The sequence below is a fragment of the Xiphophorus couchianus genome, chromosome 2 (genome assembly GCF_001444195.1).
Source record: "Xiphophorus couchianus chromosome 2, X_couchianus-1.0, whole genome shotgun sequence".
NCBI classification, from domain to species: domain Eukaryota; kingdom Metazoa; phylum Chordata; class Actinopteri; order Cyprinodontiformes; family Poeciliidae; genus Xiphophorus; species Xiphophorus couchianus.
In genome coordinates this window covers 3426827-3443596 of record NC_040229.1, presented here as the reverse complement: position 1 = coordinate 3443596, position 16770 = coordinate 3426827, and the positions used below count along the sequence as shown (strand labels likewise).

The window sequence follows — 16770 nt, the reverse complement described above, 5'->3', positions numbered from 1 at the left end:
CAGAACAGTAAACCTTAGCAGATTATTACTGAAGAAATCTTTATAGTTTGGACACAGTCTCAAAAATTAGCATGCTAGCCTCTCAGGTGTTTCCATATTTCCCATCAGCCACTTCAATTTCAGGCAGACATTGTTCAAGATGGCCGCTGTTTTTGAGTCTTTTAAATCAATTATTGACACAAAATGTTCCCCATGAACTTTATGTCACATCAGATGTTTTGGTCGTCATAGTTATACAACTTTAAAAGAATAATACGTAAAAATCACAAACTGAGGACTTTGCTGTTAGCGAGTCTCACACTGGTCAACTGGAAGGAGAAGATATGAGACAGTCGGCTCAATGGCTAGCATTAGCTTCTGCTAGGTATTTCTAAGTCTTTAGCTGTTTAGCGCTAGCAGAGCTAATTTTTTCTGTGTGTAGCATTATTTATTTTATTTATTTATTTCGAACAGACTTTAAAACAATCAAAAAGAAAATAAAATAAATGGAATGAAACAACTTAAGAAATAAAATATGAAACAAATTATTATGCCCATGTGACATGCAAAATTTTTCTGTTCGAAAAGGAGCAGGTAGAAGATACATCTTATAATGTCCTGCCCCTTTCATTATATTAGCTTCTGCTAATATTTTTTATGTGCTTGATGGTTTAGCATTAGCAGAGATACTATTCTTGTTTGGCATATTATTGGTTAGTGAAGCTAACTTTTGGTTAGCTGTGATGACAAATACCAGTAATTACTGCAACACATATTCTCCATGATGACCATTTTGAGAAATGTCCTCCAGAAACAAGATCAAGAAAATATTTATGCAGGCTATGACTTAACTGCTGATATTTGTGAAAAAATTTACTATGGTAACCATGGTGGCCATATTGAATAATAAAAATATCAGTAAATATGATTTCTATGGATTGAATTATGTAGTACTTGACAGTATTAATGTCTGATGAGATTTAGTCCCAGCATAAATTGTCCTTGACGACAATCTTGAATAGTTCAGCAGCTAACAGTTGTTGTTTGTATTTGCATATTACAGATTTAGTTTAAATAATCAATTCTCTGCTGTATAATGCGTCTGATCATAATCAAATTCAATAACTGGGCTTTTTAAAGATGAATTTTCTGCAAAGATTCAAATCATAATATTCCAGAAATTAAGAACTAGATCAGACTCACTAACAGGAAACGGTTGCATAGAGTCGCTAACGAGGTCAACATTACAGATCTGGGGTTCTCCAGACCAGGTATAAGCAGGTAATATTTTATGTCTCTTTTGTTTTCTCCTTGTTGAGCTGGTCCAGGAAGCTAAAGCTAACAGCTAATCTGAGGATTGTACCGACAATGATTTTCCAGTGTGAAAATTAAATACTAAAAAGGTTTAAAAAGCTAATTTTGTTGATTTTCACACTAAGTTTGTTTTCTGTTAGGCTCAATTCTCAGTGTTTGTTTCCCACAGGAAGATTATTGGTGACGCACCGCCTCCAAGGTTTTGTGACTAACAGTTCAACGATAACATGAAGATGATTTAAAGGTTCCTAAAATAAAGTATTAGTGTCAGAGGCTGGGAGTGGTTTAGTTTTGGTTTTAGTTTTTCCTGGAAGCAGACAGGAAGTCAGCAGACAGGAAGTCAGCAGACAGGAAGTTAGCAGGCCTGCAACATCTTCCTGAGCTCCTCGTCCACGCCGCGCTGCCCTAGTTGCTCCAGGCTGTAGTAGCGGTGCACCACGGCGTTGGCCGTCACCGCCACCAGCCGCACGCCGTGGGTGTCGTCGCCCAGCTGGCAGCCGATGGCCGAGGTCACCACCATGTCCAGGCCGTCGTGGCAGCCGCCGGCGTTCCGGTGGTAATGACCCGAGAAGACGGCCGTCACGCCTGGGAGACGCAGAGAGAAAAGATTCATCACTGAGTCTGTTCTGTCCAGAACCAAAGCTGAAAAAAGAACAGAATTAAAAACAGCAAAACGTTCAAATATTCATGTCATGTGATCCAGGCGGCCTAAATAAAGTAACACTCCCAGCTAAAAAAATTTAATACGCGTCATCTGTGGATTTAAACAAGACACTGATCCTCAGAAATATATAGAGGCCCGGCGGGCCGGTACCAGAACCAGTCCTGGATACTGGAGCGTTATTGACCCGGTTGCCATGGAGACCGAACTGTAAAAAAAATTAAACTGGGAAAAACATTAAAAACTGAAAGAAATAAATGATTTGAAAATGAGAAAAGATATTTAACAATTACACTGAAAAAAATGAAACAAAAATTATTTGATAATGGAAACTGAACCAAGATGAAAAACATTCAGTTTAAACGTAAACGGCGTCCAGAACTGCTCAATAAATCAGAGGAAGCATCAGAGATCAATGAAACCTGATTATTTCTATGAAATCAGATTTTGTCTGGAAGCAGGTCACTCCAGGTCAGCTCCAGGTTGATCATTTCAAAGTTCTGCTACTGATAATAATTTGATCCTGATTTGTTAAATATGAAGTATCATCCCTCTGCGCACACACACACACACACACACACACACACACGCATGCACACACACACACACACACACACACACACACACAGAGTTGCGGCGCCTTATCTGAGGTCAGAAGCAAAGCGAGTCCAGCGACAGGAACCAGACGGTCGGAGCGAAACGCCGTTTGGTTCCTTCAAAGTACAAAAACTAACTTTCAGGCAGCAGCAGATGAATTATTTCCCGGTTCTGAACAATGTTCAGGTTTTATTGGTGCATCATAAAGAGTTTTCAGTGATTTTACACAATAAAAGATGAAATATTCCAGCTGCTGCTGAAGCCTCGTTTATCTCCCGGATAAATCGCATTAGAAGTTTCTGCTAAGCTGATCCGTGTTGGCGGCTAGCTTAATGAAACTCCCAGAAGAAAGATGGCTGCCAGGTCTCTGCTCTCCCATTTAACCAGTAAAAGCTGTAGGCTGGGTTCCAGTTTCACCAGGACTCTCAGTTCGAAGCCGTTCTTCCTCAACAAATACCAGTAAGACTCTTACTGGGACGGGAAACCCAGCAGCTCACGTCTGATTTATGGAACCAACAGAAGAAACGGCTGCGGCAGTAACCAGGTAACTGGTTAAATGATTAACCAGTTAGATGATTAGCCAGTTAGACGGTTAACCAGTTGAATGATTAAATTGATGATAGAAGCTGATTCTGATTCTGATCTGCTCTGGATCTTGATGCTCCAGTCGCAGTCAGTGTTGCAACAGCTCTGAAGAGGCCTCTGACTGAACCTTCATCACTGTGCCGGCATGCTAACATGCTAACAGCTCAACATCCAGGCAGCAGAGACGATTTTCCTGGATGAGTCCATCAGCTGTTAGCAGCTCTGCTAATCCTCCTCCTTTGCTTTTGCTTCTCTTTAACCTCCGTCTGGCCGTTTGGTCACAAAGTCGGGCAGAGACACGTTGGAGCCAGTGGAGGGGTTTCCAGTAATGTTTTGGCATGATTTTCTCCAACAGGCAGGATGATTTATGAACCTCCTCTGCTACAAAACGCAATAAACGTCAGAAACCGGAGCGGCTGCAGCAATAACGGCTCCATCCCATCAGCAGCACATCTGGGGGTTCACGCCCAGCAGCAGGACCTGATGAGTGCTTAATGCAGGCTAATGTGGAGGAAACATGGCCAGGCTGATGGATGTTCACAAATAACATCATTTACCACAGATGAGAGGAAAAAATGACTCTTGCACATTTACTGGAGAAAAACAGCTTTTTTCTTCCAATTTACTGGAACCAGGTCGTCCCAGATTCTGGCTGCAGTCGCTCACATCGACTGATCAGCAAAACTCATTCGCTGCCATGGGCACAAATATCACACAAACATTTAGCTGAATGTTTATCATGTTTATATTTCTATATTAATAACCAACATGAGGAAAAGGACTTCCTGAGCTTTACACATATTTAAATCTAATGTGATTTAAATATGCAGAGTTGAGAAAATATCTTCATTTTCCTATAAAGTTTGATTTATGGACATGAATAAATCAGCACATTAGAACTGTTCCTACATAAAACCTCTAGAATCACATCAGGTTCATCAGACCAGACGGACATGATGAGAATATCATGACTCAGCATTTTAAACATTCAGCCACTTCCTGAACGCAACAGGAAGTGCTTTTATTTTGAAGAACCAGAAGTCTGTCTTACACCACTAGTTTCCATCCATCCATCCATCCAAGGGGAACTTCCTTCTTCACCTTCCTGGTTCTATTGGAACCAAAACAACAACATCCAACCAACCTGTTCCCCTCCTGGCCTGTGGGGGCGCTGCACCAAGAACCACTGAAGGAAACCACACAAAAACCTCTGAAGACACAGAGAGCAACTTCCTTCTTCACCAGATGGACCATTTCTGCTGCTGGCGCTAGGCTAACACGTTAGCGTTGGTTGGATTTACCCAGAATGCCCTGCGCTGTAGTCCACTTCCTGCTTTTGGAGCGGTCTCCTGTCTGCTTGGAGTTTCACATTCAAACCAAACCAGAGTTCACTTCAACCGAACTCAGACCGAGGTTTGGAGGACCAGAGGTCAGAGGTTGATTAGTGTTCACACCTCACCAACCGAACTGGATTTCATAGGCAAACGGACCGGAGTCGGGTTAAAGCAAACTGAATTATAAAATCCCAAACTGACCAGTCGTTTGGTTTCACCTCTGATGACTTTCAGAGGGTAATTCTACATGAAATCACTACTGTATTTGCTTTATGTCCACCATGTCCATCATGTCCACCATGTCCTGCATGTCCCCCAGGTCCACCATGTCCAGTAATTGAGCCGTCAGCGTTAAGAAGCAGCTCAGAGCAGCGATCCAGTCAGTGGATCATCAGAGCTCCTGACCGGTCGGATCATCTGGACCATCAGCTGCTTAGTGACATTAACGCCGCGCCCTTCAGTCACCTTAATGCGTGAATCTGGAGCGTCCAGGTCCAGATGAGACGTTGTGTGTCTTTGTGGAGTCTCACGGTCCTCGTTTCCTCACTGAGCTCCTCGTTTCGCTCTCCTAAACCTCCAACAATGGATCCTGATTAGGGAATTACTCCCTTACAGGACATGAGAGCATTAATTGATTAGTGGAGCGCCGTGTGTGAGCCAGCAGCTCCTCTTGTTCTTCCTGCTAATGGCATATTAATGCTTTGGGCTGCGATCCCAGCACTGCCTCTCAGATATGAACAGTTTTAACGGGAAGCTTTGCCTCACTGAGGCCTGAATCCATCATCAGAAAGGAGGGAAATGGCTCCTACAGCCACCATCTCCACCTCATGTAGGCCGGCTGCCCCCAGCGCAAAAAACAGCTAGCTGATGACTACGCTGGTTTAGCCGTTAAGTTCTATATATATATATATATGTATATACTGTATATGTATATATACGCCGCCGCGCTAACCACTGCGCCACGCAATGCTTCTATTCCGGTAGCCTTTGCTGAAGTTTTCAGTTTCTCTTTGGTAAATTATTTACATTTTTATACAATTGAGCTGTCTGACAAACACACTTGGTTCACTTTCTTTTATTTTCTTGGAAAAATCTGTTTTGTCACGAGAATGCAACTAGTCATGAGGGAAGTAGATCAACTATGCTAGCTTGACTGTGACAACTTAACATGCAGATGTGCTGCAGAATTCGGTTTGTTTCCGTTAATCCACACACCAACTTTACAGATCATCGGTAGAGTGTAAATTAGCTAATCTACTACTGCTGTGTTAGCTTAGCTATTAGCAGCAATAGCTAATCCACCATTTAAACAATAAAGTGGCTCAATAAACATTGAGCCTAAAAACATAAAACTGTAACGGACTGAATGTTCTATCTTTGTGTTTGTGGTTTTTGGTACATAAAGCGCCGTTATTGACAGTTGCTAAGGCAACAGGTTTGTATGCAGCGTAGCCAATAAAGTGCTAGAGAAAAACAAAGAATATGAGTGGTTTTGAGTTTCCAGGTATTTTTTGGCACTCTGAATTAATCGCTTCTCCTCCAGGTTTTATTTGGCTAACGGTTCTGCTGGCAGCACAGAACCGTGCAGAGCAGAGAATATTCCTTTTACCCTCCAGCGCCGTGCGCCTGCTCCAAATGTCTGGATGTAAACAATAACATGCGTCTATAGCATCAAGGGTCGCGCTGTGAATGGTTCACAGTGAGATGAAACCAGGAAGTGCCGCCCTACCTGCCCGTTTGAAACGCTCCATCAGGTTCTGCCTCGTTTCCTGCGGCAGGTTGAAATACTCGTCCTGTTCATCGTGACTCTTCACGTACAGAGGAATGTGCTGGAAAACCAAGATGTGTTTGGGTTTGGGTTCCTATGCACAAAACAGAAACAACCACAGGATCCTAGTTCAGTTCAGGAACAGCTGATCTCATAGTAGATCAGCGTTAATCAGAGCGCGTCATGGCACCGTACCGCAGAGGAGGCCCTGCTCAGCTGCGCCTCCAGCCACGTCTCCTGAGCCTCCTTCTGCTGCGGGCAGGCCGAGGCGTTGAAGTACAGCTGGGAGTTCAGGACCAGGCAGAGAACGCCGCCCACCTGGGAAGCAGCAAAACGATAAGACCAGCAAAACATCCCAACATCACATGACCTCAGGTCACCGTTTAGCCCCTACGCAGGTGTGGAAAATTCAGTTTTTAACCAATAAAAATCTTTATTTGCGTCCACCCACCCTTAGTATTTCCACTAACTGAAAATCTAGAGGCTGAAGTTTTTATCGGTTCTTCTCTCCGTCATGAAGCCCAAACTTCTCGTCTGCCAAATGATTTACCAGATTAAATTGCAGACGAATGAAAGCCACTGGACGTACATGACTTCAGGAATGAAAACTGATTGACGTCATATTGTTTTAATATTCTAAACAGTCAAAATGTTTGACAAACCGTCTCAGGTTCTGGTCTTCCCGTCCTGTTGAGCCCAGTTCACACAACATGATCTTTTGCACCGATTTCCCCTCATGACAATCCTAGAACATGCAACCTTCTAAGATTGTCGCTTGAGATAATCCTAACCGGTCATCCTGTTACAGCTGATCGGGTCCAGTCGGCGGAACGTTGGACCGCTCCGATCTAACATCGGTCATGTTCAACATCGTGTTGGCCGGATTATCGCAGCCTGTGGGTTTTTCCTGACTGGGAGAGCGCAGCCTGTTGAATGAGAGAGGTAGCCAATCAGAAAGCGCGGTGACGTGAGAACGGAGGGGAATCCCAAACACGGCGAACCGAGAGTCCAGTGACATCAGAGGATCAGCATGAATGTTAATTCAGCATTTCGTACAAAGAACATCACCAGAAACGATAATGAGAGGAAGTGCAGCGAAACTGGTACTGCAGTTGATAAACCCGGTAACTTTTCATTAACCTGACATGATACAACGATAAGGATATTCATTGAGTCAGGGCTGGACGCTGCAGGAAGATTCCATTGATTGATTAATTAAACATTGATTAATGCTGGTTTTAAAATGAATTAACTGGACTTGTATTTTGTGCCCATTTTTCTCAATGTGATTGTAAACATTAAATGACAAATACTAATTAACTAATGAAGCTTAAAGAAACAACAGAACAGAAAACGATCTAAACACACAAATGGTGACGATGGAAAAACAGATTCACCTCCATAGTGCAGCAAACAGAGCCGCCGCCCGTCTCCACTCTTTTCCAACGCCGTTACGTCTGTTATGCTTAAAATAAACTCAAACTATCGTTATTGCTTCCACATCATCAGCCATGTTTGTTTGCTCTAAACTCGTGTGATATAGAGGTTTTTACTAGATTTTCTGTCTGGAATCTGAATGTTGGTGAGAGAAATCGGTTCTCGTGTCGTGTGGCTGGAAACACAAACCGATGAACCGATCGCACTGATCGAACTGATCGAACTATTTGAACCGATCAAACCAACTGAACCTGTTATAAATATGATTTTTGTCGGCTACAGTGTGTGGTCTCTCTCAGGTTTTGAAAATCGGCCAACAAATCTAAAATCACGTCGTGTGACCTGGGCTTCAACCAGGAAGGATGCTTTATTTTTATTGGCTGTTCTTTGGGCCTCCCAGCCAATCAGTGAACTTTGAAACTTTGTAAACTGATTTAACTATTTAGATCAATAAAGTCTCATCTTATCACATTATAACTTCTGTTATATTATATGGCTCACATGCAGAAAAAGACCATTTTATTTATGAATCAGCTTCTCACAGACACTGACGCTTATATGAAAGGTAGATTAATCATTTTAATCCTAATATGTAATGTAGCTTTTTTCATTAAATTAAGGAAAAACATGAATAGCTAGCAGAAGATTACCAGACGGTTCAGATGATAACCAGTGTCTCCTCTCTAGTGATAATCGGCCATCTTGTTTTTGTCTGCTGTTATTTTCGTTCTGCTCACCCAGAAGCTGAAGTAGTCGTCGCCCCAGGCCCGGCAGTACTGCTCCACCGTGCTGGGAGTCGGTACCTGGTCCAGGTCGTGGTTCCCGCTGACGAACACAAGTGGGATAGATGGGTCCGTCTCCCTCAGGGCCTCCTTCAGGTCCCGCTCCTGGGCTTCTCTGAATTCGGTTCCTGGTGGGTAGAGACGGCAAGATGAATGAGTTTAACTCTAAAAAGTTATTTGATCGTGTTTGAGCAGATGGAGATTCAGGCTGCTCTGGTGGCGACGCCATGTTGAAGTCCAGTAAACGCTCTGGTGGCGACGCCATGTTGGAGTCCAGTAAACGCTCTGGTGGCGACGCCATGTTGGAGTCCAGTAAACGCTCTGGTGGCGACGCCATGCTGAAGTCCAGTAAACGCTCTGATGGCGACGCCATGCTGGAGTCCAGTCGATGCTCTGGTGGCGACGCCATGTTGGAGTCCAGTAAACGCTCTGGTGGCGACGCCATGTTGGAGTCCAGTAAACGCTCTGGTGGCGACGCCATGTTGGAGTCCAGTAAACGCTCTGGTGGCGACGCCATGCTGAAGTCCAGTAAACGCTCTGATGGCGACGCCATGTTGGAGTCCAGTAAACGCTCTGGTGGCGACGCCATGTTGAAGTCCAGTAAACGCTCTGATGGCGACGCCATGTTGAAGTCCAGTAAACGCTCTGGTGGCGACGCCATGTTGGAGTCCAGTAAACGCTCTGATGGCGACGCCATGCTGGAGTCCAGTCGATGCTCTGGTGGCGACGCCATGTTGGAGTCCAGTAATCGATCTGGTGGCGACGCCATGCTGGAGTCCAGTCGATGCTCTGGTGGCGACGCCATGTTGGAGTCCAGTAAACGCTCTGGTGGCGACGCCATGTTGGAGTCCAGTAAACGCTCTGGTGGCGACGCCATGCTGGAGTCCAGTCGATGCTCTGGTGGCGACGCCATGTTGAAGTCCAGTAAACGCTCTGGTGGCGACGCCATGTTGAAGTCCAGTAAACGCTCTGATGGCGACGCCATGCTGGAGTCCAGTCGATGCTCTGGTGGCGACGCCATGTTGGAGTCCAGTAAACGCTCTGGTGGCGACGCCATGTTGGAGTCCAGTAAACGCTCTGGTGGCGACGCCATGTTGAAGTCCAGTAAACGCTCTGATGGCGACGCCATGCTGGAGTCCAGTCGATGCTCTGGTGGCGACGCCATGTTGGAGTCCAGTAATCGATCTGGTGGCGACCTCGCTGCCAAAATATAAAATCTCTGCAGCGACAAACATAAAGGAAGCTTCGACGCCATGAAGACGGGAAACATAACCTCCAACCAGGGCGGGACGGCTGGGCAAAGATCACCATATAAACGCTTCAAATCAGCCAATATCAATAATTATTGATTAGTTTAGTGTTTTAAATATCTGAAATGGTGTCAAACTGCCGGTGTGACAGTTCCTGTTTTATTTCTTAGCAGCTATGAGGAAACGATGAGTAAACGATGAGGAAACGATGAGGGAACGATGAGGAAACGATGAGGAAACGATGAGGGAACGATGAGGAAACGATGAGGGAACGATGAGGGAACGATGAGGAAACGATGAGGGAACGATGAGGAAACGATGAGGACACGACGAGGGAACGACGAGGACACGACGAGGGAACGATGAGGAAACGATGAGGGAACGATGAGGACACGATGAGGGAACGATGAGGAAACGATGAGGGAACGATGAGGAAACGATGAGGAAACGATGAGGACACGATGAGGGAACGATGAGGACACGATGAGGGAACGATGAGGAAACGACGAGGGAACGATGAGGACACGATGAGGGAACGATGAGGAAACTATGAGGGAACGATGAGGGAACGATGAGGGAACGATGAGGACACGATGAGGGAACGATGAGGAAACGATGAGGGAACGATGAGGAAACGATGAGGGAACGATGAGGACACGATGAGGACACGATGAGGGAACGATGAGGAAACGATGAGGGAACGATGAGGAAACGATGAGGGAACGATGAGGAAACGATGAGGAAACGATGAGGAAACGATGAGGGAACGATGAGGAAACGATGAGGGAACGATGAGGAAACGATGAGGAAACGATGAGGAAACGATGAGGAAACGATGAGGGAACGATGAGGAAACGATGAGGGAACGATGAGGAAACGATGAGGAAACGATGAGGAAACGATGAGGAAACTATGAGGAAACTATGAGGGAACGATGAGGGAACGATGAGGACACGATGAGGGAACGATGAGGAAACGATGAGGGAACGATGAGGAAACGATGAGGAAACGATGAGGAAACGATGAGGGAACGATGAGGAAACGATGAGGGAACGATGAGGAAACGATGAGGGAACGATGAGGAAACGATGAGGAAACGATGAGGAAACGATGAGGAAACGATGCTGACGTTTACCAGAACCAAATGCTTCTGGATGATGAAGCATCTCAGACATTATTACGATAAATGATAAGGTTGTTGTTTTGAGACCATTTTCACTAAAGTAACTATAAATGTTGAAATTGTAATGAACATTTCACACTGGAAGACATTTTAAATATCCAAAATAAACATTAAAACAACAGAAACAGAAATAAAATGAATTCTAAGGTTTGAATTGCCCTTCAGAAAATGGCTAGTTGAGTCCAAAGAACCAGAGTGAAGATTTAAAAATGATAAAGGAAGAGTTTGTTTTAATTTATGATATGATAATTTTTTATTGTGGCAGGCCTACTGATCACATGAGGATGAGTTTAGTGTAAACAGCTGTGATCTGTGAAGGACGTGTGCATGAAGAATCCATCCGATCCTCCCTGCTTTTTGTGTAAATGAAGCTGAAGGAGCGTTAGCAACAGCCGGGAGGCGCCGACCGGCGCTAACTAGCTCTGCATGACAATGAGGGATGAGCACAGGGCTCCTGCCTTGCTAAAGGGCCCGAGGGAAGAGCAGCCGCCTGCCTTCATGCCGTCTCACTGACCTGCTGGCATCTAAAGCAGCGATCAGAGCTGCAGGTCGCCGCACATATTAATCAGAATTGGTCAATCTTCTCTGGGTAAAGCGGCGTATCAGAACGTCCTTGGCCTCCTGCTGGACTCCAGGCAGGTTATTCATATTCAGGCCCACCGGGTCGCTCTGCTGATTCTGGGTCACACTGACCGGCTGCCAGCGGAACAGGAGGCCCTGCAGGCTCACCAGGCTAACAGCACCAGGCTAACAGCTGATTGGGTCTTTTACACCTGGCAGTGAAGTGATCCACCAGAGTAATAAATCAATAAATCAATCATGATCAATTAAAATGAGCTCAATAATTTCTATTAGTCTTTAAATCTAAACTAAAATCTGTTCAAAGTTTCTTTTGAACCATAATAAATGAAACCAACATATTCTCTGTGAATGTTTTTGGTGAACACATTAAATTCATATTATCATGTATCGTGGCGCCAGGCGGCGTTTAAACCTGCAGGCCTGGAAGCCCTTTAACGGGTCGGCCCCGGTTACCGTCGGTTACCGTCGGGCCCCACGCAGCAGGTTGCGCGCGCCATCCTCATTACTCGCCACGTCCGTCACGGTGCCGGTAAGCGGCCTGACGGAGGATGAGCCTTTGCAGCCGGACCCGCCCAGCTGACATTTCCCCTTAAAGTGTTTATTTACCGTCCGGAATGGATCGGTGGCGGCGGGGGAAGCTGGCTGTCAGGCGGCATTACCGACGCAGCCTGCAGGTGACAAGAAATTGGCAAGTGTCTCTGTAGCGGAGATTTCACTCCCTGTTGCTCCTTTTCATCGCTCTCACATTGAGTTTTCCCGTCTGTCTGTCTGTCCTCCCTGTTATCTGTCCATTAACCGCAGCTGGCGCGGCTTCAGAGGAAGCTCTGACATGGGAGAGCATACAGAAACTTTCATTAATGCTGAGCCCCTGATCGGCCCCTGATCGGTCCTTGATTGGCCCCTGATCGGCCCCTGATCGGCCTCTGATCGGCCCCTGATCGGCCCCTGATCGGCCCCTGATCGGCCCCTGATCGGCCCCTGATCGGTCCCTGATCGGCCCCTGATCGGCCCCTGATCGGCCTCTGATCGGCCCCTGATCGGTCCCTGATCGGCCCCTGATCGGCCCGATCGGTCTCTGATCGGCCCCTGATCGGCCCCTGATCGGCCCCTGATCGGCCTCTGATCGGCCCCTGATCGGCCCGATCGGTCTCTGATCGGTCCCTGATCGGTCCCTGTCACCTCTGTAGGACCCATCAAAGGTTCGGTTTGTTTGTTGGTCATAAATGAATGAGCTTCTCTGATTATTCTCACGATTAATCGAGTAATTAGCTTAAAAAAATAACACATCATGCAGATTTTTAATTTGACCATTTAAGCTTGTTTTATACGTAAAAAGCACAAAATAAAAAGAAATCATTTAATTCCTATTTTTAAATATTAAAATAAAACATTTTCTTTCCTGAAATGTAACATAGCAAAGGATCCATCTGCAGCTAAATAAATACTAAATAGCTGTTAAACCTGCTTGATTCAACATCTATTAACTATTTTTTAATGAACTAGATAAAGATTTAAGCAAAAGGAATTTAATTTTACAGAATTGAAACCAGAAGAAGCAAAACCTGAAACATGAGTTCTGAACAGATTTACACCTAGAGATGCAAAATGTTCACGTTTTGTTCAGTTTTGGTTTCAGTTTTTTCAGCAAATGCCATATTTTAGTTAAATAATTGATTACTAAATTAGTTGATATTATTTGAGTAATTGATAAATCTGATGAATTGTTGGAGTTGTGGCCAAACTGAAGGCAAACAAAGCTCTGAACCGACCGGCTTCCTCTCCAGAGACTCTTCTCATCTCAAGGACTTCCTTCAATCAGCCTCACTTCCTTGCCGCCCGGCGTCTTCCCTTGCCGCCCGGCGTCTTCCCTCCTCGCCGCCCGGCGTCTTCCCTCCTCGCCGCCCGGCGTCTTCCCTCCTCGCCGCCCGGCGTCTTCCCTCCTCGCCGCCCGGCGTCTTCCCTCGCCGCCCGGCGTCTTCCCTCCTCGCCGCCCGGCGTCTTCCCTCCTCGCCGCCCGGCGTCTTCCCTCGCTAACTTTTAAAGCTGACAAATGAAGAGGATAAGGAGCGCTGGCGAGGCGAGGACGGCGCCGCGGGGTGAGATGGAGAGCTGATTAGATTAGAGGAACGTTCTGGACCTGACACTCGTCTAATGAGCTCCACAAAGGGTTCTGCTGCGTCTCCAGGGCTCCGGGGCGCCGAGCGGCGCCGGGCCCGGCGCTGACGTCTCGGTCCGTCTCTCTGAAACACGCAGAGATGAATTAAAGGCTGATTGGAGACTTCCCTTTCGCTGCTCCGTAACCGTGGAAACCTGTAATTGGCAGTGAGAGGCTTTTCTCGTCGGTGAGTGGATGAGAGGAAACCAGGTTCTGCTGGGTCCAAACTGAAGGTTCTGGTTCTTTCTGCTGCTCAGGTCATCAGCAGGACGGAAACGGTTTATCGTGACCAATCGATTATTGAAATAATTGTCAACTAATTTAGTAAATTAATCGTTAACTGGAATAAACAGAATCAGCAGAAATTAAGCAAAAACTGTTCAGAAAAAATGAACATTTTGCATTTAAAATAAATTTAGCTTCACTGTTAATCACATTTTATATCCAATCAGTTAATCTAAAATAATCTGGGGATTATATATTAAATATCTGATCAGCTTTTCTCATCTTGATGTTAGAAGATGTTTTAGCTAAAATGTTACTGAATAAAATGTTGGTTTTCATTTTTTTAAAAGGGAATGTATTTCTAATATTGTATAAAAAGGCTTAAATGAAAAATCTGTAGAACGTGGCAGCTTGTTTATTTAGTTAATCACCAAATTGATTGATTAATTGATCAAATAATTTTTAGTTGCAGCCATCAGTTTACAACCCGACCCGACCCACTCAGCTTAACCTTTACATCTGACAAACAACATAGTCACCAATAAGAACCAGGACTGAGCAATAAATCGGTTTTGTCAATTAATGAAATTTTCTGTTTCTGAAGATTAGATTTTTGGACAAAGCTGGATTTTCCAGTTTGAACTGCGTTTCTTACACTTTCTGTTTAGTTTACCTTTAAATTCAACTTACAGAAGTAACTGGAATAAAACAGCCAGATTTTTTTGTTGTTTGTAAATTCTTCATGAAAAAAAGTCGGTAATCAAATTTGGTATAAATAAAGTTGTAGATTGTATTTCCAGCCAAGCTGGAAGTTCTGAATTAGAGGTTTAAAGCCGTCCAGACTCCGACCTCACTGAGCCGACAGTCTGAATTAAATGCACATCTGAGTTTCAGCTGCAAATCCAAGAAAAGAGACGTCAGATTTTCCTGAGCTGAAGCCTGAAGGGCAGCAAACGGACCGACTCTTCGGGCCGGAGGAGCTGCAGACGGTCAGAACTGCTTGTTCACATCAAGTAATTCAGCCTGAAGCTCAGAGCGTAACGTGACCTGGATCAAACCTGGATGAGTAAACAGTTTACTGCTGCATCCGAAACTATTTAACAACCAGATCTGGTCACCAAGGCAACCGGCCACAGACAGAATTAATCGAACCAGAGCTGTCCACTCATTGATATTATTTCCACAACATTGGTAGGAGCAACACAGAGATAAAATCCCTGGACTGATTACAGCTGAACATATTCAGCAGCTGCAGCCGAGCGCGGCGCCAAGGTTCGACGTTTCCATAGATAAATATCAGCTGCAGCCAGGCGGGAAAACGGGCTGAGCAGAGGAAAGTTACAGGAAAGAAACACGGACACTGCATGTAGCTTTAATAAAAATATGATTTCACATATTTATTAAAACTGTCAGCATGCCGTTACGCGTCAATATGAGACAGATAACCTGTGGAAACATCGACCTCCTCCCAGAGCCGTCTGAACGAAACAACCGATCAGAGCCAGGAGGACGGGCTTAGCGCTGCCAATCATCCTCATGAACGAGCTGCTCACTGTGTCAATGCCATAGAGAAACAACTTACTGTTACAGGAAAACCATTTATCCACTGTCTTCTGTGGAGATGCTAACTAGCATTAGCATAGCAACAGTTTAAACAAATATGTAAAAACATTTTTCATAAAAGTTACAAACTGAAGCTTTAATTCTGTTGAAGAAGAAAAGACGAGAAGTGAGGATGAAGAGGTTGAGGAAGATGTGGCTGCAGCTGCTGAAGAGGACAGATGATGATGATGAAGGCTGTGAGAGCAGCAGCAGGAAGTTGTATGTCTTAACTTCCTGCTGCTTCAGCTGGAACCTGATGGAACATTTTTATTTTTATTATGTCTATAACGTCACTGGCTGCCATGTTCAAAGTTCAGGGAAGAGGTCAGAGGTCACTACTAAAGAACCGTTGAAACATTTCGATGGCAGTTCTCACTGATTTGTAGTGAATGAAATGTGACCCTGAAACATTCAGGAGTAAAATTATATCAAATATGACTTAAAAAAATTTTTACTTCCTGATTTAATGACTTCAAATTGGGCCTCTGTCTCTTTAAGAACTCCTGCTGTTACTGAAGCTCCGCCTCCAGGAAGTCATCCAACATGGCTCCTCTATTAACTCTTTAATGTTTCCACCAGCATTGCTCTGAGCAGCAGCTAAAATGAGCTCAGCTGGTTGCTAATTGCTGCTGGCTAGTCTGAAGGAGCTGAGTGGGGGAGGAGCTGCGCCTCGAAGGCGGGGCTAGGTCCTCCCAGGTGTTTTGAACAGCTGAGTGGTTGCCATGGAGATGAAAGGATTTCTCAGACATGAAAGAATCAAGGCAAAACTGCAGGTTTGATTTTAAAACATGATGGAAAGAAACAAATGATTTTAAGATTTTCATTGTGAAATGTAATAAATGTGACACATAATTGCTGGGCTATGATTGGCCATTAAACACAAATAGCTGAAGTGGCCTAGTTAAAGCCTCCTACCCGGCATGGCGTGGACCAGGTCCCCACACAGCACCATGAAGCGGGGTCGGGGCCGCAGCTGGTTGACCCCCGCCACCGCCTGCTTGGTGAGCGCCACTTCCTCCTCCCACTCGTCCCCGCCGCCCACCGCGTCGCCGATCCGCCACGCCTTCATCAGGCCCAGCTGGGGGTCCGCAGCCTGGACGAAGCAGAACGGCCCGGTCCACTGCCGCTCCGCCTCTGGGGACGCACCAACACACCGGGTCAGAGCGGTTCCGACCCAGAACACCGGGTCAGAACCCAAGAGCCAATCAGAGTCGATGTTATGTGAAATTTGATTTCTGACCTTTATATTTCTGCTGCTTTATTTCTATTTTGTCTAATTTTTGTTTTAAATTATTGGTTCTTTTAAACTTCAAATT

At 45.2% G+C, this 16770-nt stretch overlaps 1 protein-coding gene across 2 annotated transcripts in view; it reads right to left on the bottom strand.

The window, feature by feature from the left end:
• Window positions 1–1034: 1034 nt before the first annotated feature.
• Window positions 1035–16770, bottom strand: part of cpped1 (calcineurin-like phosphoesterase domain containing 1) — a 36654-nt gene continuing 20918 nt past the window's right edge. The window contains exons 3-7 of one of the 2 annotated variants that reach the window (XM_028034098.1): window positions 16370–16448; window positions 8413–8585; window positions 6434–6556; window positions 6200–6332; window positions 1035–1878 (exon numbers count right to left, since the gene is read on the bottom strand). In XM_028034098.1, coding sequence (XP_027889899.1) covers window positions 1649–1878; window positions 6200–6332; window positions 6434–6556; window positions 8413–8585; window positions 16370–16448 — 738 coding nt within the window. In that variant the 3' untranslated portion in view covers window positions 1035–1648. Of the gene's footprint in view, window positions 1879–6199; window positions 6333–6433; window positions 6557–8412; window positions 8586–16369; window positions 16589–16770 lie in introns of both variants that reach the window. The other variant, XM_028034089.1, reaches the window with a different exon arrangement.